Below are 26,189 nucleotides of genomic sequence, written 5' to 3'. Positions count from 1 at the left end.
GAGAAATTTTATTCTCTATTATGTATTTCAGAAGTAAATCTTCTGTTGTAATATTACAACTGAAATGCTTTTCAGTAATGCCTTCTGACCACACTTATGCTTGGTAGGGCAGACAAATATCTGTCTATACAGAGGATTCTACAGTGCTCCAGTTTCCACTGGCTGGGCAGACACTGTATCTGACAAACACAACTACTAATTCATGCTGTAAGGAAAGAAAAACATGGCAAAACAAGACGTACTGCAGAAACATGGATTCCTCTTGTCCTTTTACTCTAATCTGAATCTGAATATAAGCTCGTTGATTTTAAATAGTTCTATCCAAAGAGCATTGATTTAATTAGTTTAGGGAAAATCAATTATGGGACTTAAGTTTGTCTGTAAGAATGATTGGTGAATATTCATCAAAAGGATGACCATAATAAAGGATACAAATAGACGCTGAAAGTTGGAATTGGTTGGTAAGATTTCCAAACAATATGCTTTGCTTTTCCTTATCCCCAAGATCTGTAATTGTTTTCTCTATTTCTTTAAAATTCATATTTCTAATAACATTTTCAGAAAGAAATAATTTTTTGGGGCTAACTTTAATTTCTTCCCCCCCCCCTCTATTATTCTTCCCGTTGAGTATTTAATTTCTAGGCATTCTCCTTCACACAAGCACAAAAAGAGATCATATTTCTGAGCACAAAAAATATATATTAGCCATAGATGAACCTCACTTATGTTTGTTCTTTATTTTCTCTGAGAACATCTGTCTCCTCTAACTAAGTAGAGCAAAAGTATCAAATCCCCCCAAAAATCATGAGGGCACTATAACACTTACGGGGTTTTGTTTTGCCATTTTTTTTTTTTTTAATTATTTTTTTAATATTCTGTATTTCTTCCTTTTAATTCTTTACATGGTGCTGTAATTTAGTATCAGTTTATCAGGAACTTCTATTCTGAGGTGCAAAAAGTTAGTTCTGGCTTGTCATGGCCATGACAAGTACATGAAACCACTTCCTGATCACTTCCTCCTACTCTGCATAACCCACAAGCACACAGAAGAAAACAGAATTTATTTTCTGTTGCATTTGTGACCCAAACTTTAATTGTAACTCCAGAGGCACTTTTGCATGTGTTTAAATGTTTTTTTCTTTGTTATTCTACTACTCACCTCTGTCAATGACTTTGAAGCCAAAGTACTTTCCACAAATTTTTCACTAATACTTCACTAAATATTTTTAGTTTGTTAGCGTGTCACTCTATATGAACAGGTATCACTGAACTGCAGGCAAGGTGTTCTCGGAATAAGAAAGCATCATTTGTAAATGCTTGAGTTAACATTCATGACGATAGCCACATGCTGAGGATGCTGCCAAAGAAGCAAGGATGCAACCAGACTGCACTGGCAGGATGTTATTTTCTGACTGCAGGAAATCCAGAAAAAAAACCCCAACCCCCCAAAACAAAAACAAAACCCCAAACCAACCAACCAACCAACCAACCAAAAAATCCCACACAAAAAGAAAGAAGGGTTGACTGTCTCAAGTTATTATTTCTCACTTGTCAGATAGAATTTCTTTCTTCCAAATTATCCAAGATCAGCCAAATGGAATAAAAATGGAGGACAGCAAGTGCAAGTTTTCCAGTTCCTGGGTTCCAAGAACATTGAAAGAATTGAGACTAAGTTGATGAAAGCCTCTCCTAAATGAAAACACAGAGTGAATTCAGCTTTGCTGATCACTTGGATGGGAGATGCCCTACATACAGACTCAAAACTACTGGAAAAAAATGTTTCCACAAAAAATAAATATTGCAATTTACTAATCTAAGCACACTATGCACAAAATTCTAAAGATCTATGTATACAAAGGGTGTTTTAGAAGTTGGTAATTTTCATATTAGAAAAGATTTATTCTTATCACTTCTAAGTTATTAGAAAATAGTTGCTCATAAACTGATTTTTATTCTGTTAGTTAAAAAGCAATTACTAATTGTACTGATTTAAAATACTGTTTAAAATGCAGTTTGTCACAACTAATTTCAGTCTTTTATTAAGCTGTGTAATATTGTTTGCTGTTGAGAGATTTACCAAAAAAACCAATGACCAGTGTGCTATATATTTAACGAAATATAAATAGTCAAACAGCTTTATGCAAAGCAACTAACACTTACCAATTTCTGTTGAAGCCTGGAGCAGCAAAATATTTAATTCTATTCCAAACAAAACAAATCTATTGCTATGGTTTTTTTTGTAATTGTTTACATTTCTCATAAGGCATTGAAAGAAGACAAAGGTATTTGTCTTGACACCCCCCCCCCCCCCCAAAAAAAAAAACCAACCCACCCAAAACAACACTGCAGGCTGAAACTTTGCCAGTTGCCCTTTTGTATACTGAGAGGGTGTTACGGGAGTCCCTGTGGAAAGACATATACAACCCTACAGTACTGATGCTAAAATGATTGTCTCCATCTTTGAGAAAGCAGATCTTGTAGAAAGAAAATACATGAAAGAAAACCAGCCAATATATTTCTCACCTACTGAACAGAAAAATGTTGAGAAAAAAAAAAAAAGCTTGTAGAAAGTAGGTGTCAAAACCCGACAAGCTAACTGATGAGTTTGGAGGTGGTAAAATACACCTGGATGATGAAGCTTCCATTTGACCCCAATAAATTCAAGAAAATCCTGATACACCTTTCTCTCCAAAGCAAGTGGTAATTCAGACTATATAAGCAGGTCTTTCTCAGAGAAGCCATAGAATTGCCATCTTCGGAGATACTCAAAACTCAGCTTGACACAGTCCTGAACAACCTGCTCTAACATTAACCCTGCTTCACACAGATGCCATCCAAGGGTCCCTTCAAACCTAAATTGTGCTAGGATGCAGTGAAGTGATCCAAGGAAGGCTACTGTTCCTGCTTCTCCTTTTCTTCCATTTTTGGAGACACCTCTCTAGGGGACTGATGAGCCTCTGTGGGGCAAGAGAGGACTTCACAGCCTGTAAAGTCAGGGAAGTCTGGAAAAGCAAAGCAGTCACAACAAGCATGACCAAGGAGGAAAAAAAAAAAAGGAAATTAATGGATTGCTCCGCCTTAATGTCTTGGTTTTGCAAGATGGATAATCTGCCTCACTTGACCCTATAGCCATCAGGTAGGGGATGGCTTTGCATCCAACCTCAATGGAGATCCATTAAGAGAGGAGCTACTTTCCTTCTACCTTACCCCCAGTGTGCCTCCTTGTCAACTGAATGCAGCACTACTAAGCCTGTGATAAGGGCTCCTTCTCAAAATAGCTCCACAGTTATTGCTGTCTGGTTTCTTCTTGGGATCCAAGCTGTGCTGCCCTGATACAGAGGAGGATGGGTTTAAGATTTGATGTAGATCAAAGGATTTTACACAGTGCTGTGGGTTAACCCTGGTAGATAGCTAAGCACCACACAGCCAATACTACCTGCAGCAAAATGAAAGTCAGCAGCAAACAGGTAAAGTTTATATTGGGTGAAGCTGTGCATATTGGTTTTTACAGCTGTAAGAAGGCAAAGTCTGGTTCCAGAGATGATTACCCCCTGAGCAAGAGAAGCTGCAAAATGCTAGCAGACTAGCACATCTTAGGAAGGCTAAAGGCAGACTCAAGATTAAGGCAACATGCACAAAAAAGGGAAATTTTTGAAAAAAATGACGTGATAGTACAAGTATGTTGGAGAAGCAGCTCACAAAAACACTTGTCTCCATTCATTTACCTATTATCACTAGGTTTCTAAAAGTTTTTAAGGAAGAAGCTACACCTTAAGACCGACATAGGTTAACAGCATGCTACATATTAAGACTGACACAACATCTTCCTCTCACCAGAGCAACTAGCTACCTTCTTATACAACAGCTCTGCTGATTCTTGGTTCCTTCATTAAAGTAATTCTACTACTCAACCATCACAAATCTACTCAATTTTTGTCAGATGAGTTGATTTAATTGCCAGATAAATGCAAGCCAGGACAAGCACTGGAGTAAGACTGTACAAGGAGAAGCGAGGGAAGTACCAATAATGTGCCCTTTATGGTACCAGAGAATGGGTAAGCATCTCGGACCATCTTACCCAAACCTATTTTCAGATGTTCAACACAATATTATTTGAGCACATTTCACAAATTAAGGTTTCTCACTGAAATACTTGGTTGAGTAAGAAGACTTATCATCACCACTTTCCACATGCAGAACTGAAATGCACAGATTTCATGAGTTGTACAGCCGTGAACCCAAGTGTGTTGGGTCAGGGACAAATGCCTTAACCACAGACTGTTTTCCCTCTATCTTATTTTAATGCTTTAAAACATTTGGACTTACGTATGTATCTGTGTTCTGGCGAATCATGAGTGTAAGAGCAGGAAAACCAATAGTAGAAAGCAAGCATTAGATGAGAACAAAGGACAGTGCGATCCAAAAATGAGATGTCTAGACCCAGGGAGAGAAGCGTCTTACTCTTGAAAGGACTGCTTGCTGGTGTAAAATTGCAAGTGGACAACAGTGACTGTAACAGCCCTAGTCCAGGGAGAACTGAGCAGGGCAATATAAGCACAAAAAGGAACGTGACACATCCAAAACCCAGCCCCCAACCCCTGCCCTGAATTTTACACAGTGGGAAGTAGGGGGTAGAGAATTTATTTTGTTTTATTTTAAACATATCAGTGGAAATCAGAAGTTGATAGTACAGAGCTTGCAGCAGTCTAGATGCAAGATTAGTAGAAAGAAATGCTGCACTTTATTGCTTTTTCCAACAAGATAAATGGCCAACAGTTTTGCCTATTCAGGACTTAGGTTCTGGTGCACATAAAAATGAAGTAACACAAGGTTTTATAAGTGCTTCAGGAGTCTACAATTAAAAGTACAAACTATGGTTTTTATTTACTCTGGTGAAATTCTTAGGCACGTGCAATAATTTTGATGTAACAGTTGGACTGAAGTAATATTTTTATATACTTAATAAAGTTAAAAAGAAGAAAGAAGAGAAAAGCTTTTGGGCAGAGAAGACCTTCACATTTGAAAAGAGAAGGAGCAATACTCGAGCTAAATAGCAGAAAAGAACAATTACTCTGAGTTTAACTTGGTTATGTTAATTAATTAGTCAATCAAAGAGAAACATTGGTTTGTAACTGTGCTACAGGGGTGGATGATAAAGTCAAGCAATAAATTCAGGCCTTAGAGGAGGCAAGGAGGGAGAGCAAGAGAACGATTGCTTGTGAAGTGTTCAGGGACAATTTACATGTAGGGAGAAAGTGTATCACTAAACCCCGAGTCTCTATTTGGGATGATTTTTAGCAGCCAGTACAATAATGACTTTAAATTCCAAGCTTTGATAGTCATCTTCTAGCTCTTCAATGAAAACCAGGTTTTGGAGGCTCTGGTGTTTTTTTATAGATTCTCTCTTTTTGGACAAATTACAGAAAAGTCTCTTGAAAGAACAGAAAAAGCACCATTCAAATCTTCAACACAGCACTCTAAATAAGGGGAAGAAAAAGTTGCGTTTGGTGGCCTATTTACAATGAAGTGGTGGTCTCAGTGCAGCTGTTAATGACTTTGCATGCACACCACATCATCAGGAGATCACTGAATGGGCAACGAGGCAGATTTTCTGTGTAATTACAAGGGTGGATTCTGTGGCTTTAAGCTGAGAATTATTTCAGGATAGAAACTATATGGAGCCATGATACACTGCTCTGCTGCACTCATTTATGAGAGTCTTAGGCTTGCTCTAAAGATAAAAATTGCTAAAAAAATTTGCTAAGACGTACTTTATAAACAGAAAACCAAAAGAAAACCAGAATGTTTGGGTTTATTCTCCTGCTCAGCTGAATCCTCTTTTCCCCTTAGCATGGGCAGAGAAACTTCCTAGCCAGGAGGCTATACAGAAACTATTAAGTAAACAAAAAGTTATCGGCTTCTGAGATCAGAGAAACTGATCACTGCTGAGATTTACAACACATATTGGGGCTCGACTCTGAAACTACAGATGGATGGCCTTACGTGCTTCTACTATGTTTGGAAGAGAGTTTTGAAATTAGGTAATTATATGGGTGGTTAGAATTTGTAAAGTGTATGAAAATGACCTCTGTGTCTACTCATCAGAAATTTCTGAACACACTGGAATACTTTAATATTGACACTCTCTATTCATTAAATGGGACTCTGATTCATTAAATCTTCCTTTCTTCTCTACTGAAAGTAGAAAGAGAGAGGAAAAAACAGGAGCAAGATATGAAGCTCAGCTGTGGGCAAGACTGTCAGCCTGTGCTCGGCACTGACTTTAGAAACAGGGGACAAGCACATTCAATGCCCAAGCACAGCCTCGGCAATCACCTGAAGCAAATATTCACTGTGACACTTTAAAAATCCCATCACCTGCAAATGCTAAGAAACTGCTCCCCAAACTGAAATTCACTGTCATTGCTGGATCTCTCAACATCCTTCCAATGGCTGCTGGCTGACCAAGCACAGCCATTATAACCGACAAGAAGCACTAAGTCTCATAAACCATAACCAAAACATTTTCAAGCACAGGTTGCTATTGTCCTGTTGTTAGGCATAAATATTTTTTTCTTGACTCATAAAATAATTAACCACCCAATTTTATATGTTAGCAATTTTGCATTTCTTTTCCCAAAAGATTTCAGTGAAATATGCAGTCCCAAATACTTAATTTCATCAAGTGCTTTATTGACCACCGTTTGGCAGATTTTATTTGGCTAGGAACAGCAGAGCAGCTTGTTATTTTTAATTGAACAGCAATGTACATTACTTTATGTTAGAATCAATGACCAAAATTTAATTGAAACATTTCATTCTTTCATTACAGAAATTCTCCCACTAGCAACGGTTATAAAAGTTGCTGCAAAACATAACACAATCCCCACCCCTTAATAACACTAAACCAAAGATGTAGGTTTCAAACCTACAGAATCTTGGATAATTAAGGTATTATACTCATTCAATATCCTATTATGCCAATGGGCTGTGTAACAGTATTGGCATTGAAAACCACTGTTCTTGGATCATGTGCTTTCCAAATAGACTGATTAGAAAGTCAGTTGTACTAACAGAAAAGTAACCTTGCCTGCAGCAAGAAGCTAGTTCATGTCCCAGAAGCTGAATTCAATATTAAAGGAAGGGGATTTTACATTTGGCCTTTGTTTACCACACTCCCTATGCATGTGCTTAGTCTCTCACTTCTTTTAATGACAGTTTTAACGTCATCTTCAACAAGACATGAGTTTGTGCTTTCAGTTACAGTACTTCAAATGATTATTTTTTTTTTTACCTGAATGAACTGGTGGCTTCTGGATTTATTATGCTATTTAGTTTAGTGTTACTTAGAAGAAACAAACAAAAAAATGTTAGCACCCCTCCCCAATACCTCCCATGGCCCTGCAATGGGACTAAGGCTTCTTTTAAAGCAATCTATGGCAATGGTTTATTAGGATGCAGCCAAGCTTTGTGTATTGATTTTAATTCACAATAACTTAATGCACCTAATAGCTCTTTCTGAACCATTTTAGTTATATGATAGGAATATGGATTGAGATTGGAATCGATTGGAGTGTTTTAGAGTATGTCTAAACAGCGCAGTGTTAGCTTTAATGTAGCGAGCTCAGATACTGGAATTAACAAAAGTGTAGTATGGGTATATTAACCTGCTGGGAGCTGCATTATGCTTCTTCCAGCAGCCATGCGAGAGCTCCTATTCATCATGAATTCATATAATACTTCATGACATTGCACTGTCAAGCAGTTCACCTCCTTTTCTATCTTGCATAGTATGGAAGGATAATTACGATCAGACTAAAAACCTCTTTCTGTTTAAAAGCCAAATTTCCTGTGTGCTCTGTGAACTATATGAATCGCCCTAGAATGCAAATACGCCCACATTGCAGATAGGTACGTGTCAGTGAGAAGATAAGAGCTAAGGAGCCTTGAGACGTAGCCCTTGACATACAGATGAGTTAAGTTGGTCCTACCAGGTTTTCATTGCACCTACTTTGCTGTCAAACTGTGGCCCCAGCCAGGTCCCAAAACATTTTAATTCCTTGATATTCACCTCATCTAATATATAGCACCGGATACTTTAGAAAAATGGATTGGAAATATTAATTGAAAACAAAAGGGGCTGGGTTTCCCAGCAGGCTCTGAGATTAAAGCTTGTAAAACAAACCACTACACTAGTCCAAATGGCTCCTGTCCCCATTTTCTGTTTAGTAAGTTGACCCTAAACAGGGCTGGCAACCCCCGGGAGAGAAGCAGGGCAGATGGATGAGGGCAGGAGACACTTTAGGAACCTTATTTTCTTCCATCCCTGTTTATGGGTCATTGTTCTTAGTTGACAAGAAAGAAATGCACAAATTCCACTCCTCTCTGCTTTGTTGCTTTAATACTGCCACTTTCTCTGCAATGATAAAACAAACTTTTTAGTAGGGCCTGTTGCGATAGGACAAGGGGTAATGATTTTAAACTAAAAGAGGGTAAATTCAGACCAGGTATAAGGAAGAAATTTTTTACAATGAGGGTGGTGAAACACTGGAACAGGTTGCCCAGAAGTGGTAGATGCCCCAGATGACCCTGGAAACATTCAAGGTCAGGCTGGATGGGGCTCTGAGCAACCTGACCTAGTTGGAGATGTCCCTGCTCATTGCAGGGCAGGTTGGACTAGATGACCTTTAAAGGTCCCTTCCAACCCAAACTATTCTATGATGCTATGACTCTAGTCTATATTAAGGATTCAATTTTTTTAATACATTGATGTGCATGTAACAATGGCATGCTGTCTGCATATACAGAGAGGAGTGGTAGTATTGAAATATGTCCAATATAATGGCAGATATAAGGTTACAGAAGTCTGGAAGGGATTAGCATCCCAGCTGACTAGCAGCGTAGAAAGTTTGGGCTTAATGCAGTGTATGGCACGAACATGTATTCTGGAAGTTTGTGCCTGTGCCGTAAGCTAGGACCTGTTCAGTCAGTGCCAGAAGGCACCAGAGCTTAAGGAGCAACTTTTATATGCTAATAGCTCCTGAAGTGCTGAATGGGAGCACAAGCTAGAAAAATAGTAGGTGCTATTTGCTATGCAGGGTAAGTAAGAAGAAAAGGTGAAGATGGAGAAAGACACGTATCAAGACTTCTGAATGTTTGTAATAATTATAAGTGCCACATAATGCAAATATTACAAACTTTCAGCCTTGAAGTTTCTACCTGCTTGAGATCATAAGCTAAAAACTAGGGAACTTCACTGTGGAGCTAGTATTTCCCAGTACTGTCTCCTTGCTTTCTAACAATACCTGGCTCATCTGAAGCCTAGATGTCTTCCCTTATTTTCAGAAATTAAAGTGTCTATGTGAAGAGCATGAGATAACATCATCAGGCTTAGAACTGCAATAAAAGCACCTGTTTCTGACAGTTAAATTGTTTCTAACCAGTACCTTCATAAGATGAAATCTTACTTAAGAAGAAGTATAAAATGCATTTTATAGAGTCTGGTAATAACAGCACTATTGCATTTCCTGCATACTCGATATTTAAAAATACCTAAATTACAAATAATTCTGACTAAAGTTTCTGAGCAGAGTTACAATACAAACTGCTCCTGCAAACCCCTCTCTTTAATTTGTAATTCTCTAGACATGTTACTATGTTCTTTTATTCCAGTAATATCAACCTATTTTCTTTTATTTGCCTAGAAATAGATATGGTTTCATGGAAATGCAAGCTAGAAAGAATATCTAAAACCTTCTCTGCTTTCTCTAACTCAGGATAAAACTACCTAGACTAAGCAAGACAAACATGAACCTACTCTTCCTGGGCAGACCTCTGCAAAGTAGAGTCCACAGCCTTCTTAGAACTGAATGACTAAGTACTCTTAGCATTAGAAAGTGTAATAGGAGCTCTGAGAGCTACACTTAAGTTGTGATGAGAAGCATTTGCTGTAACTATTAATAGTTTGCTTACTCTTAGAAACATTGAGAAAAACTTTTGATCAACCAAAGAGCAATTAAGTTCCATTTTTAATTGTAAAGATATGATAATAACTCTTTAGGAGACTAAAAAGCGATTCATATTGCTAGCATATATCCCAAGCCATTTTAAAAAATCCTCCTTATATTAGAAATGAGCAACTATTATTAAAACCTGTAAAAGTGAATGATTTTTTTAATGTCAAAATTTCAGTTTCAATAAATGCTTGTCCACAATCATGCTCTGAAATCGGAATTCAAGTTTCCAAATTGAAAAATCTGCCCCATGAAAAGTTATTCCAACACCAATTGACTTTTCCATAGGTGAAAGTCAGTCTTGTCACACATATCTCGTATTGAATGACAGCTTTCAGTCAACAACCAGGAAAACTATGAAGAACAGTAAATAGCAAGCCTAATCCTGTCCTGCATCATTACTCCTGATGATTTCATTCATTTACCAATGAAATGAACACCTCTACCACTGTTACTATAATTTATCACCATTTCACTGAACATTTTTGTTGATATGTTTGTCTATAAAAGATCCATTCTTTCCAACTTTCTTTTAAAGACAGACATAGGCAGCAAAAAGGAAGAGAAATCAAGACACAGGGATTTGTTGCTGTCTAGGAAATTTTGCATTCTTTACAACTAGCAATGGAATATTCTAAATCTTCGAGTATTTTTGTAGTATTTTAACTACAGCACACATGGTATATACTAAACACATTACTGAGTTATAGTATATGGAGATTTTATGACAGACTCCAGATAGAATAAACTACATCACTCACAGCTTTTCTGCCATTCAAACTTAGGTGCATAAATAGCCATCAAAGAAGGATTTATTCCTTACAGATAAAAAAGCAAAATATGTTTGCTCAAAAGACAAATACTACAACTGATGAAGATATCAAGTAATGTTTCTTAACCTTACCACTTCCTAAGACATTTCTGCTGCCATAGGAAATTCACTATGGTGCACTATATTCCAACATGCTGATATTGTTGAGACACAGAGCAATATATAATTTAGTATAATATGTGCCTTAAATAAAATTATTTTTAAAAAATATTGTAGGCACTGATGCATAGAAGGTGTTGCCTGACAGAATGAAGGAGGATTCACAGAAAAGCACACCATTCAATTCTGGAAGTGGGAAAAGGGATCAGGACTACATGAGAAAAGTGAGCACCAAAAAAATGGGAGAAAATTAAAGAGGCATTATCTATGACACTATTCTGATTGGACACTATTATAAAATATTTATTCAGTATTTCCTGAGGTATGCCAAATGTAACCAACCTTGTTGCAGTTAATCTTTATTTTGGTCAGTCACTGATGTTTTTGTCCTGCCATTGTTTTTAACCTTTATCACTTCCGACTGTTTGCTCCTTTGCGTATTGCTTAAAATGTCTTACGCCTTTCCTTTTTCCTCTCACTCTGAAAGCTGCTCCAGCTTCTTGGAAAAGACTTTTTTTACTTTGTTTAAACCAGTGTTGGAAGTCAAATCCCAAAGATAGTCTCAGTGTTTTAAAACCAGGACTTAGCTTCATATCTTACTTTTCATTTTTACTCTGAGTGGCAAGTTCCATAGAAAAAGGGACTGAAGATGCAGACCTCCTGCCAGCTCACCTCCCTGAAGATATTGTCTGCTTTCAGGATTGTTTCTTTCCTAATCTGGGCAACAAATGCTCATGCATTTAATGCCAACCATTAAGAATTAAACTAGTCCACATATGATAATATTTTCCCTGGTGTAAATGATGTGTTTTGTTTTGTTTTTTTTTCTTTTTTTTTGCTATGCTTATCTACCCTTCTGCCAGCCCTCTTGCTACACCATGTCCCACACGGAGCCCACCTGGAGCCAAGGGTCTACATACTGCCTCTGGCCTAGCTAGCTCTGTGCAAATAACCTAGGTAATAACTCTCAAGAAATAGTGCACAGGGATGTATGGCAAAGCATAATTCAGTATCGTTTGCTATTATTTTTCTTTCCTTAATCCTGCCTGCATTTTCAGAACCATCCAGATATGAAAATACATATTTGGGACCTGTATCGAATTTTCATGTAAAGTCACAAATATATTTTGCACCATTAGGAAGTTTTACCTTATGCACTTTCAGAAAAGGCTCTGTGCTTTTCAGTCAAGGCATTAATTCTTTAAAATGGGGAATTTAAAACTTTTTCCTTTTTTAAACAACAGGGGCTTTTTTAGAAACATGATTTTATGAATACCTGCTGGCCTGTTCATTGTCAAACAGGCCAAATCTCATTCCATTTCTGATGGCTTAATATTCATATGAATAATTCATTAATTGCCACTGCGACTAACATGATATTACGAGAATATCAGCTGTATTCTAGCTCCCTTTCAATAAAGCTGAGCAGCTGAAAAAGAGGAGGATAAACTGAAATAGCCAAAATGGATACCTAGCTAAATTCATTCTTGGACAATTGCTCATTCAAGACACTCTTAATTTGTTTGGAGTTATTATGCTGCCCTTTGATTGAGCTACATTTCAGAAACTCAGAATGCATTTCAGAAATTCACCAGCAAGTCACTTGAACTTAGAAGTAACTTGTCAAACACAAAGTTTAAACTTTGGCTGCATGTGGGGAAGCAGTTCAACACAGAGACATCTGATATTTAAGTAAGAGAACACAAACCTTTTCTAGAAGCATAGAAGGTGTGGTATTAATCTGAGTCAGATTAAAACATTGAATCACATGTACACAGGCATGACTATAGTTCCCCTCAGAATAAACCACAAAGAATTATTTCTTATTCCTATTTATGCAAAGGAGAGAATTCCCATTAACTTCAGAGGAGCCAGGATTCACTGCCAAATGAAACCAGAGATTTCCAATTGGGGGACATACTGTACTCTGTCATATTCACAAAGAGATTTTGGGTTGAATCTGCAGATACATAGCCCAGAATTATTAAATTTATCTAGGGAAAGGAATTAGTAGATGGTTGCAGATGATGGGAATTGTTCAGCACTCGCTCTTTGAAGGACTGCTTTGGGAAAATTAGTTGCAATCATTTATCATTTTCAGACTGCAGAATGTTTCATTTCATAATAAGTATAATGCAGTATAACCCAGTTGTTGCAATTTGCTGTCCTCTCAAATTCTACTACAATTTTTAGAATGAGTAGTTTTCAACCTGAAGGCATAACAAAATGAAATTGGAAGAGGAGAAGGGTTGCTATCTGGAAAGCCATGACAGATTCGAAGCGTTAACAGAACAAATTAACAAATTAATGTTAACTTCTTAAACCTCAGTGAAAAAGAAACCTATTCATATTCAAAGGTATTATTATTTAATTTTAACATAAGCGTTCTTGTTTCCCAGGTCAAGACCATACTGTTAGAAACTGGCAGAATTAATAATAAAAACTAATCATTCATAGTCAATAATAGATTCTTTACTTTTAACAGAAAAGTATTGACTTAACTGAAGAACTTGGAGAAAGATAGAAAAGTATGATAAAGGTCATTGCTAAAATACAGCTGATGGGTGAAATCCCTCTTGCACTCGCATCAAAGGCAAGAATTGCACATTTTCATCACACAGGTTAAATATGTCTCCTGTTTTGTCCTCTCCAGCAGCTATAGAACCAGATGAACACTGCACTTCCACATATTACTATAGTCTTAATTTACCTGAAAGAGTTCTGTTGATTTGTGCAAACTATAACTTGAAATTTTTATTCTATTTCACAGAATTAATGGCCTTAACAATAAATTTCCTTCGATAATAGCTGTAAAATGAACAGGGCTTAATGAAATTCTAATCAGCATCTGTTGAGGATTTTTGGCTCAGTAAAGGCATGTGAGCAATCCAGCCGTTCGGTGGGAACGAAGCATAAGTTTACAAAAGTGCCGGAGCAGACAAGGACGTTGTGTCCTTGTGCACTGGGAAAAAGGAAGATAAGAAGAGCCCGACAAACAACTCCTGGATGCCGAAGAATGAGATAAGTAACTGCTGGACACCTCGTGAAGAAGCCTGCACAGCCAATAGAGAATAAGATAGTGTCGCGTGAACCGGGGTTTTGTACCAATTAGAGTGTTGTATAAGGAGCATGCACAAGCACATAAGGTATATAACTGTGTTAAACGTTGTAGTAAATGGACTTCACTTGATCACATTGGTCTGTGCATGATTTCCCCTGTGGATCCTCCGCAACAACTGTCTCTGTTGATGAAGTTTTTCTAAATTGAATAACAACAGAGGGACTAAAAGTCTAATTTTAAAATGAGAGAAAACAAGTATTAATACTTTTTTTATAGCTTTGCTTAATTTCCAGTGTGATGGCATCCCAGCTAAGAATCCACTCAAATTCAAGTATTATACCTATTTATTCATTCTATTCCAGTAAAAATAACATAATTGTGCCTTTATAATAAGATATGTGAATAAAGATTGAAACCAAGCTATAATTAGCAACAAGGAAAGGCCCTATGAGTTTATCCTATAGCAACATATAAGTTTCACGTAATGATATACTTATGACAGCTATTAAGAAGCCAGCATACCCTCATGAATAACCCTTACTTATGCATAGTAAGAGCAGTAAGAGAAACTGCTAGAGACTAAGCACCTTAAATAATGCTCCGGCACCCACAGGGGTGGCAGCAACGTCCATGGATATCCAAAGATTAGAAGAGGTTAGAAATAAGTAGCACTTTGCAATTCTGGCATCTGCACTGTCCAACTTCTCTTCAGGCTCTCAGTTAGCAGCTTGATGTTCTGTCAGTGTCTGCCTGTCTGTCTGCCTGCCTCTCTTAGCACCATGAGAGTTTGTGGATAAGAGAGAAATAGTATTTTATCCTCCTGTTTTCTGGCATTTGGGGAAAAGTACCATCAGTCAAGGGAACAGCTAGTGACAAATAGTGTTTCTGGCTCATGAGTTTGCATATTTGCTTCCTCCCTTTATTCACACAGTTTACAAAATCCTTGCCTCTCATCATTGCTGGGTAAAGTCAAATGAACCTCAATTTGTAGTGTGGTTCACAGTTGGTTTTGTCTAGATTGCACTGACCAGCCATGCAAAGCTCTACCATTTTAAGAGAATAAAGGAAGGTTTATGCTACAAAACCAATATAAATCATTTGCATCTTCCCCATGTATTGCCGCCGGTGCACATTCTACATGAAAGGAGCTTCAGTTAGCAAAATGGTGAGATAGCAGATTTTAACAAAGCACGATTCAGACTAATCGTGTTTTTCACTAGTTGTGCATGGAAGTTGTCACCAGTTGTACTTTAAAACTGTCAACAAAACCAAATGGCTTTTGTGTGCTTGCATGAGGCAGTGTGTGAGGGCTGAAGTGAGGAGACTGAACTGTAATGTGCTATGTGCTGAACTTTGAATGTCTGGCTTCTGTTTTTATTATTAATATAGAATCCTATCAGCATAACTAATGACTTTTTTGTATTTTTGCAAGTTGCTAAATATTCATGCTATAATGACTTGAAGGAAGAATGCTCTACGGCATGTTAACTAAAATAACTGGGGATGAAATCAGAGGAATAGATTGGGGAGAGGGGGAAGAAGAAGAAATACCAAAGAAAAGTCAAAGACTCTAATTTGAATTTATTTTGCTAGACAACATCCACAGATCATTTTTGTCAACCGAAAATTACACTGAATCAAATAACATGAGTATCAGGCAAAACACAAAGACCAGCCACTGCCACTACGATGCTATTTTGATGAACATGCAATTAAAGTATAAAAAAATCCACTGTACTGCTTTGTCTTTTCCTGTGCATTCACCCTTCTTATTGGTTGGGGTTTTTTTGGTTTTTTTTTTTTTGTTTTGTAGATATTACCACAGGAAGTTCTCTAGTGTGCCAAGAGCTGGAACAGACTGGACAGCCTGACAGATAATAGCTTTTAAAGACCCATAAAATAGTTGGAGGGGTGCAAAACTGCTTGCTCTGTGGCACTGACACGCTCTGGTGATTTCACTTTCCACTCCTGACTGAGCCTTTTCCTTCATCATGCAATGTCAGCAATGCAAACCATGGAAACCACTCTTGCCTTGCTCTTTATAAGCAAGCAGTCAGGCCCTCAAACACTGAATTGGTAATGAAAAACACGAGTAGATAGTAGAGAGAAGGAAGTAGCTCAATATAACCTTTACAGTTCTGCAGCCCTGGGTCAACTTTGTGTTTGGGCATCGGTCCAAAGAGGCCTATACATCTCTTATTCATTTCTTTTTCTTTCTTTCTTTCTTTCTTTCTTTCTTTCTTTCCACTCTAACAACTTCTGCTCAAGCATCCAAAGTTTATGACAATGAATACACTGTCCTTATATCGCAAAATACCTTCCTATTCTGGTAGACATTGTCTGTTCAGCTTTAAACCCACAACTTTGCTCTGGCTGCTTAATGCAAGGTGTTCACACAGGGAAAGAACCTGGCTGAAGAAGAGCTAGGAGGGGACGGTAGATGTTTTACTGAACTAATGTTACTCACCCTAAGCTGACCTTGAATATTTTCCAAGTGCAGCAATTTGTGTCAGACTACACTCAATTTGGCAAGGTAATTGGAAGGCAGCTGTATCTTATGAATCATTTAGAGTTTCAGCTAGGTAACTTTAGCTTACAGGGCACTTGAAGTTGCGGCTTATCAATTCATACGGTTGTGTTATCTAATTTAATATGTGTCTGTGGAAGAAATGGCTTTTAATGTGTTTGATTCACTCAGAAATGAACTGTACTGATAAATAATTTTATTTTGTAGAAATTGCTCTATTGCTCTGGTATTGACAAGCTGAAATCAGACATTCGAACACCAACTAAGTTCTTGATAAAATGGTGTACTTAATAAAAAGTCAAGCCAAGAGGAAGAAAATACATTTCTGCTAGTGCAAAAGGATGAGTATCTACTTACCAGCACAGTCACCACACGCAGAACCACTCCTCGCATGTTATTCTCCAACTTTCTGTCTGTTAGTGACCCATTCAGACCAGTGATGGGATTCCAGCAGCCAAGCTGAAAGAGAAAACAGAAATGATTTCCCTGTTGCCCATAAAACTTTGCCAGTCATTCCTCTTAGGCAGCTTTAAGCAGGAACGTACCAAATAAACAACACCACCTGGAATCAATGGGATGGAAAGTCAGGGAAGGGCTTGCTCACAGATTCATCTTTAAATTGCAAATGAAGCAATTAGGGATATCAGTCTGTGCTTTTAAATACCAGTGTGCAATGGATGACAGCATCCAGAGTTTGGGGGTATGTGTTTTACTTTAGAAGAGCTCAGGGAGGACTTTTATATTAATGAAAAACATATTAAAAGTAGTATGGCTGTAACAACACTGCTACCTTACTTTCAGTAATACACTACGTCCTGGTTTTGGCTGGGATAGAGTTAATTGTCTTTCTAGTAGCTGGCATAGTGCTATGTTTTGGATTCAGTATGAGAAGAGTGTTGATAACACACTGATGCTTTCAGTTGTTGCTAAGTGGTGTTTAGACTAAAGTCAAGGATTTTCCAGCTTCTCGTGCCCAGCCAGCAAGAAGGCTGGAGGGGCACAAGAAGTTGGGAGGGGACACAGCCAGGGCAGCTGACCCAAACTGGCCAAAGGTGTATTCCATACCGTGTGATGTCATATCCAGTATATAAACTGGGGGGAGCTGGCTGGGAGGATCGCTGCTTGGGAACCGATGGCATTGGTCAGTGAGTGTGAGCAGTTGCATTGTGCATCACTTGTTTTGTATATTCCAATTCTTTTATTATTATTGCCATTTTATTATTGTTATTATTATCATTATTAGTTTCTTCCTTTATGTCCTATTAAACTGTTCTTCCCTTAACCCACAAGTTTTACTTTTTTTTCCCCCCGATTCTCTCCCCCATCCCATGGGGGGGAAGTGTGGGCGGTGTAGGGATTGGCGCTCGGAAGATCTCGCGATGTACGGAAAGAGAAGGGTTAAAGGAGGCGGGATGACCGACAGACAGTATGTAAGGGCGTGACGCAGTTGAATAAATGCCATTTGCAGCATCCTCATATTGGTGTCAGTGCTCTGTGGCCCAGGGTATGGTGGACCCTGTGCCGAGTCCCACGGGGTGATCAGACGAATGTCTACAGGCGGGAAGAGTGAGGGGGAAGTGAATGTGCAGCTGCATGGTGCTTAGCTGCTGGCTGGGGTTAAACCATGGCACACTAACTGGAGAAATAATAGCTACCATCATTTTAGCACGCTGTCTGCTCCAGCCCATCTTTCCTAGCAGAACTCTGATGAAAGGAATTACACTAGTTTTAACTAAAGCTTATACTACTTATTGACAATGAAACAGCAGTGATTTTTAGCCAGGTTAAAAATCACTTTTAAAGATGATTGAGGAAAAGACCATTGGATAGGCATATCACAGTATTGAGAAAGGACTGCAACAGATAATGCAGAAAAAGGAATTCAGCTGTGAGATGCTTTGCATTGGTGCTATCATATTTCTTGGACTACTATGGACAGAAGCTTTTTCCCAGGGTTCTCTCTAGGACTAAATGCCCTTCAACCTGAATTTAGTAGATATTGACCTGTAATTTAGCTTCTCCGAAAATATAACTTGTGTACATTTTTACACCATGAGAGATGCTTATCTTGGGTACAGAGAAACAGACCAACCAACCACTCATCCCTTAGCATCACATATAAACATTACTGGTTTCATTTTTGTAATTCATTACCACATTCATCTGGCTTGTGCAATTACCAACGTTAAATCCAAAACCCAACAGAAGGTCAATGACGGACTTCAGAGGACTTTGGAGCAGAGTCTCAATTATGTCATGTAAACTAATTGCCTATGTAAACCTGTTATACAAAGGTGTTGGCACCTGCAGATACCAGTTCTTGCTCTGAATTGCCTTCTCCATGGACTGTGCCTGAAATCTATAGAGGGATGCTCATCTTCCGACTTGGATAGCTAACAAGCCTCTAAACTCAGGTGGTTTTCCTATCCCTATTTAAAGGCACAAAAGGTCATGCTCTGACAAAATCAAGACTAACATCAGTAGGTTACTGCTGGGCCCAGTGGCCTCTACTAAGACTAGTCTCTCAGAGAATTCAGCCCTATAATCTATGAGAAATATCAACTGTAAAACATGCAAAATGTTATTGTACTTTAACACAGTCACAGAAATGGCAGGGTGCCTGAACCAGCTGAAGAGGTCTGTGAAAGTGGGAGTAGCTTTGCTGACTGTGATTGAACACAAATTTACAGAAAACATTATTTTCAGTCCTTCATGGGAAAAGCCCTTGTATGTGTGTTTCATAGATCTTTCAAAGTGAGACAGAAAACAAGGAACAAACTCCAAGTACACACGTTTAACAATTTAAGAAGTGGACCGTTTGAAATATTTGTTTTCTTCATTACACCCACTACACTATTTTAGAGCAACTTCTAAATGATTTAATTTCAATATATTCATATCAATTCTTGCAAGATGCCTCCTTAAGAAATGGGTGCCTCAAAAAGTAAAAAATCCAAACCTTTCTGCAATGATATAGAGGTTAGGTTTGACTCGAGGATCTTAAAGGTCTTTTCCAACCTAAATGATTCTATGTTTCCCAATAGAAGATGGCCTTAAAACAAAGTAGTCATTTCTCTCTGCCATTTTCAGAAGTGCTCAGAGCTGTCCTAATTCTTGCTACTTTGAAGTTATGGTTATACTATTGTCAGGGAATGAGCAAGGGTAATGCTGAGCATACTTTTAATCTCAAGTAATAACTAAATCAAGGATCTACTGGATTCAGAACTCCAGCAGAAATCATTGGAAGTAGCAATAGGATATGAGGAGGAACTAAAGTATGAGGCATCATCTCTTCCAATTCCTTGTCTGTCCAACAGCTATTTCTAAATAAAAGCACAAACTATTACTGCTTGTTTTCCTCACTTCATGTTCCCATCTGATCACAAAGACCAACAAGAGATTATAGTAGCCATCTCTGCTTCTTCTATACCTCCACAGCATGTCTAGCTGTTCACAGCAGTATGGATGGACTGCTGGCACGTTCCAGGTCCTCATCACTCCTCTGGCAAAGCCCTCCAACACTTTGAGCTGAATAATCTACTTGCTGATGTGTGTTACCTGTAACAATGCAGTGAAATGTAGTGAATGTATTTGAAGTGTGTGTACTGTACACTGTATGCAATAAACCACTGCCATCCTACAAAGAAAAGCATTTGATAGTCTACATTTTCTGTACTAAAAATATTGAAAACAGCACTGAATTGAGAACAAAAGTGCATTAAATTAATTCCACGATTGTCATTCTTAGTCACATAAAGAAACTAATTAGAACTTAGATCCACTTAGCATATCCAAATGTGTTGGAAGCATAATTACCACAGAAACTGTACTGCTTTTGACAGATTCAAACCCCTAGGAAGTTATTGAAAAGCCTTTGTATCCTTTTGACGTTAAAGTCCATTTTTAATTATGTACATTAAGGTGCACATATTTATATAATTAACTTTTTAGCCCGACCCATTCTACCTTTTAAGGAAAAAAACCCCACAACATAACTGACTCCCAGATATTTAGCATAGCACTAATTCTCCTTCAAAAAGGCAGACTTTATTTTCAATTACTGTGCATTTAATTTTCAATTCAATTGTTCCTTTATGTAGCACAGCCATGGCAAAGACCAATGTGCAGTGCCTTGTCAATAAAGTTGAAATTGATTTTGAGTGGGAGCTGCTTACTGTTACTAGGTGAAAACAAATCAGCATTTATTGATGACAATTTGAGCCTGTCACTGCAGCAAGCAGCAAATGTAACTTGCTGAAACAGCAAGATGGTGGTGGTATGAAGCTACCTCTTCAGCTCTATCTCTCGCTTAACTGCTTCTGCAATGCATTTGTTGCTTCTGTAGTTACTTCCTTTTTCTTTTGTTCTGTCTCTGATAGTTGAAATGAGAGAATAGATCAGGCAATAACAGAATCTCACATTAATTCTGGTTGATTTGTGCAGAACAATATGGGGGACAGAAACTCTCTATTGAGCACAGTACTTGTCATCTTCATACCATATGAATTTTGTCATTTATAGTGCTTGGTACTTCAGTTGCAGTTTCTTTTATTTATTCTAATGACAGCATTCACTTTGCTACATTCAGTTATAAAATGATGAAGATGGAAAAGTTGTCAATGTTCTGCTTCCTTTTACATCAAATTTACAATCTCTTATTGATCATCCTACCTCCCAGCTTGTTATCCCCTTTATCATCATTATTAGAATGTTTTTTTCTCTCATGTTTTCCTGGCAGAGCCGAAAATTGATTTCCCTTCTTCATTAGAAATTTTTGCCTATGTGAACTATGCGTTATGGAAGGTCTGTAATTTGTATACCAATATTAAAATAGGCAAAACCTACCCTATGTATATCTGCAATTTCCAGATACTGATTTATAAGGAACTTGGAACACTAAGATCTATAATGCTTTTATGACAGCTTACAGCCAGATTTTCTCCCCTACTTCGTATGAAATCAGTGAATTCTGCTGGATACCTGAGAGCTTTCACTTTTTTTTGGCAGAGTAAAATGCAGATTAAAACTGTCAATTAATAGAGAAAAATACATTGGCCTGGTGTGATAGCAGTTGAGGACAATAAATAAACAAAAACAGAATACTGATACAAATGCATTACTTAAGTGCTTATCACTACAGGAAAGTGTAGTGTTCTGTTACTCCAATTAATATAGAAAATATAAAGGAACCAGTTCATCCAGCACTGCTCTGCAACCACCTCTGAACTCAGACTGCACCACAGAAAAACTACAAAACAGTCAAGAGCAGAAAACACTCTAGAGAAGCTTCAAAGGAAATCTGAAAGATAAAACACCACTACATCTGCAACCGGAACTGATCAGGACACCAGGATTTCTTTCACTCCTCTTTCTTTTATTTTCCTGGCAATTAAAGAAAAAGAAAAGAAAAAAAAAGAAAGAAAGAAAAGAAAAAAAAAGAAAAAAGAACTAGAAAAAAAGACAAAAGAAAAAAGAAAGTAAAAAAGAAAAAAAAAAAACCACAAACAAAACCAAACAAAAAAATGAACAAGATCTTAGTTTTACTACAGACAGCCTGACATAACATTTCCAGTGGAAATACCTGCCACAGAGCACTGTTGAGGAACCACTCTATCAGCAGCTCATAAGAGAGCCGGTCACCCACAGAAATATGAGCCTTCTCACCTGCAGTACCCATATGTTCTTCAGAAACTCCCTTCTCAATTTTCATCCAGGTCCAACCTGCTTCAGGAACTGACTTTTTCCAAGATAGGACTTCAACAGAAGAAAAGTGCATTAACAATGCCCTTCTTGATTCCAAAGCATAATAAATTCACACAACTGGAAAAAACATCATGAAGCTGTCATGGAACAGCACTCAGCTAGGAGATTCTAACTCCCAGGCATGCTAGGAAGACTCAAAATGGGATACACACACACACACACACACACACACAAAAAAAAAAAAAAAAAAAAAAAAAAAAAAGAAGAAGAAAAAGGGGTTTTTTTTTTGTGATGCGTGGATTCAGCTTTTACAAAATTTGCTAGGACACCAGTTTAGACAAAATTTAAGCATGGCAACATAGAAATAGTTTTGCATAGTGTATTCCTGATGCCTCTTGTCAGCTGTGCTTTAATACATTTGACAGTGACTGGGAAATCAGAGACTAAATCCTATAGATGAAAGCCTATGTCTCACAGAAGAAACACCAGAAAAGATATGTTTCAGTTGTCATTCTGATACTGCCAGTTATGTAAAATTTAGTCAGACACTCTGTCACCTGGTTAAAGAGTCCTTTCAGTTCAGCTCCCTAGGTAGCACCCAACAGTTGGTCAACCAAATCTGCAAAATGTCTGATGGCCAGGGGTTAACCAAGTGCCTTTGTACTCCTGGGCTTGATTAAAGAAACAAGGATTAGTTTCGCTCTTCACAGCAATTTCCTAATATGATTGGTTAGCAGGAAAGCTTTCTGTGTTTAACTTCTCCCTTCACTGGAGATTAGGTAATAGTCAGCAAATAATAAGTTGTTAAAATCAATAGAAAATACTGTGTTCAACAAATTGGATAATGTATAGCAGCACTTGTTTCTCCTCCATTCTGTGTGCTGAAACCTATATAGTTCTGTGCATTCAGTTAATTATTTTGTACAGTATGTTTTATTGTTTTAATTTGTCTCTGGACAAGAAGGAATGACCTGCCCCTGGACTCTGTTATTTTCAAGCTATGTTAGGAGAATGTGAATACCCAAGTTTAGTTTTATATCCAGTGGCTTAAGGATTATAATCGCAGCAGTCAAGGTGGTCTATTTGTTTTATTAACTGATCATAGACACAAGTGCAATAACCCAAGTAAGAATTTCCTTCCTCAAAGCCAAAACACATGGCAGAATAATGCTGCACACGGTTAATAAAATGTTTTGCTTTGGGGACTGCCCAAATATCCTTTTCATATTGAACTGAAATAAAGAAGCTAATAGAAAGTTACCTGCTGGTAACCTGCTGTTTGTTTGCCTACCAGCTCTTGACTCAATATTTTCTCAAGGACTCATGAACCCAGATTGGTGCCAGAAGTTATAATTGGATGTTTTAGACCACTGACAAATGTTGAATATATGGGAAAAAACCATAGACTGCATAGCTGCTCTCACACTGCGTGTTCCACTCATGAAGCTCACGATAAGCACTTAGGCCAAGCTTCCAGATGAACTCTAATGGTATGATTTTTGGAAAGTATAGTAAATCACCGCATCTCAAAGATAATGAACCATCTCCCCAAGTCAATGGTGTTATTTTAATGGTCCCTCACTTTTTTCCCCCTTCATTTCTACCTTACTTTCTCTATTACTGCTTTCCCTTTCCTTTGAAATTTGCTGGGTTTAATCTATCATTTCCCACTTCTAAGTGTCTTCTCTTTTATCTTTGGAAAACACCTTTTTTTCCTTCTTTAGTCCTGTCTGTGAATTCAGTACTCCCAGTGGTTCCCTAACCTGTGGTTAGCTTGCTCTCTCCTACATTGCGATGCCTCTTGCCATTTCTCTGTGTACTTTCAGCATGCTTTCTTTCCTCTTTGCTTTTCTTTCCCTTGATCTTCCCTGCTGTTTCCTGTGCCTTTTTCCTGCCTTGCTCTTTTAGTTTAGGGTTTGGGTTGGTAAAAGGACCTTACTTCTCACTTCATCCAGCTTTGACTCCTCTTTCAAATCACTTTGGGTCCTTTCTCTTTAGCCCTTGGATTGCCTTTTCTCTCACACAGTCCTCTATGGAAACTTTCCCTCAACTCCTCCCTCTCCTCTTGAGTTGTGAGGGAGATGGGACTTACCAAAATACATTACCGTATGGCCCTGCTCCTCTTGCTTTCACCTTTCATATTCTTTTCACTCCTGTGCCCTGAAATCCTTAACACAACTCTGAAGAAAGACCCAGACAAGGATATTAATGAGCCGGACGGTGTCTCTTTCCCAGTGCCTCCATATTTCAATTAAGTCAAATACTCAGAAAAGCCTGTTCTTTGACCCAATACAGACATCACCCCTTTGCCATTTGGTGACTTCACTGTGGATCGCTGTGCACGAAAAGCTCCCCTGGGAATCCCGGTGGTGCTCGGGGGTTGTGTGGCAGCAAGCGTTCACAGGGAAAGTATCGGTCCTTCTTCATTCCTTCTGTACCACAACCCAGAGCACAGAGAAAGCACAGGCATGCAGGCTACTGGCAAGTTCTGGCATTGCTTAAATGCCAAAATGACCTTTGCGAGGAGGCAGGTTTTGTCCTCCTTGTGCTGAAAATTGAGGTAAGAGTGTAACAGCTGACAAGAGCATGTTGCTGGTGGCTGGCAGTTTTGGTCAACAGCTATAGGGAGGCCAGTAACCACCCAAGATGAGTAACACACTTGCCTTTCAGGCTTTATGATTCGACCTGACTTGGCCATATATCACCCAGAATACACTGCAAACAACAGGAAGTTGGGAAGGAGAAAAGGAGTTTCACTGAAGACAGATATCGGTTATTAAGTCTAACATCTACTTTTATGATTTTTTTTTTAACAGTATATTTTACTGTCTAGAGGCTGTGTTATCACCTTGTTGTGGTTTATCAGGTGATGTAAATAAATTAACTTAAAATAACGTAAATAGACTCTTCCTCCTCCAAAAAAAGAGAAAGTAATAATCTTTCCCCAAAACACACACACACACTCTTTCTTTTTTCTTCAGAAGGCAACCCCCCCTTTAGACTATCAAAGTTCTTCATACTGCCAGAGTAAAACTCATTAATATTGCTTCTATTTTACACTGAAAGCTTCCTCACTGATGTCTGAATTATTCCAGAGAAATTGGTAATACCAAGTAAGTTCAGGTTTGTGTGTAAATACAGTCGCTTTGATTTTTAATTGCAAATCCTTGTCTCCTTTCTCATTAAGCATATTAAGAGTTTAAAAGGATCTCTTTTATCTAAATCATGTAAGGTCTGGAAAAAAATACTTTAAAAATCAGGGTTTATAATTGAATTTGGTCCATTTCGTGCTGGGACACCACTGCATCTTTATGATACCAAAGAGCAGAATATTTAAAGTTACTACTCCAGCTTGTATTAGATCACAATATATAAGGTTTTTGTATCATAGTAAAACCTTTGGTCAAACCTGATCCGTGACAAACAATGAAAAAATATTGTTTTCCACTGGGTTGCATGGAACCTCTCTACAGGTAGCAAGAAAACATGCGTGGCACATTTCAGCTTCTCATCAGTTCCCTGGGAGTATATGAGTATTCTTCAATAGACTCCCAGCTTTCCCTTCAGCTTAGTAAGGTGCTTTTTGGGGATTTGATTTTTCAGAAAGGGTTTGACAAAGTGGAACGTCAACACAAACCGTTTGCCCTGTTGCAGGGCTCAAAAATTCTGGGGGCAGTGTTCCAGAAATAAATCAAAACTGTAACAGCATAGAACAAACCCAGCACTGTTTCACTTGGAGAGAAGTGGGTTTACGGAGCAGGACTCTGAACAAACCAAGTCCAATAAACCACATAAGTGAATCCTTCAGAGTAGAATAAATTGGCCTATGCTGAACACCCTGCTTCTGCAGCAGACTGCTGCCAGTGCTGAGTTACTTGGGTACATCCACACACACTGCATTGCAGTCAGCTCTGTGAGCAGGCATGCTGAGAAGCACCTTGGCTTTTTTTCTGC

General features: G+C 38.1%; 1 protein-coding gene across 3 annotated transcripts in view; it reads right to left on the bottom strand.

Annotated features, from left to right (window-relative positions):
• Positions 1 to 26,189, bottom strand: part of GRID2 (glutamate ionotropic receptor delta type subunit 2) — a 744,443-nt gene that overhangs the window by 139,320 nt on the left and 578,934 nt on the right. For all 3 annotated transcript variants that reach the window (XR_007507799.1, XM_049815125.1, XM_049815126.1), the window contains exon 9: positions 16,890 to 16,991. Coding sequence is in view for 2 of the 3 variants with exons in the window: in XM_049815125.1 (XP_049671082.1) it covers positions 16,890 to 16,991 (102 nt within the window). In the remaining variant the exon portion in view is untranslated. The remainder of the gene's footprint in view (positions 1 to 16,889; positions 16,992 to 26,189) is intronic.

This window comes from Accipiter gentilis, chromosome 12 (assembly GCF_929443795.1).
Source record: "Accipiter gentilis chromosome 12, bAccGen1.1, whole genome shotgun sequence".
NCBI lineage: Eukaryota > Metazoa > Chordata > Aves > Accipitriformes > Accipitridae > Astur > Astur gentilis.
The sequence above is the reverse complement of the archived record's forward strand: the minus strand, read 5'-3'. Positions and strand labels throughout refer to the sequence as shown.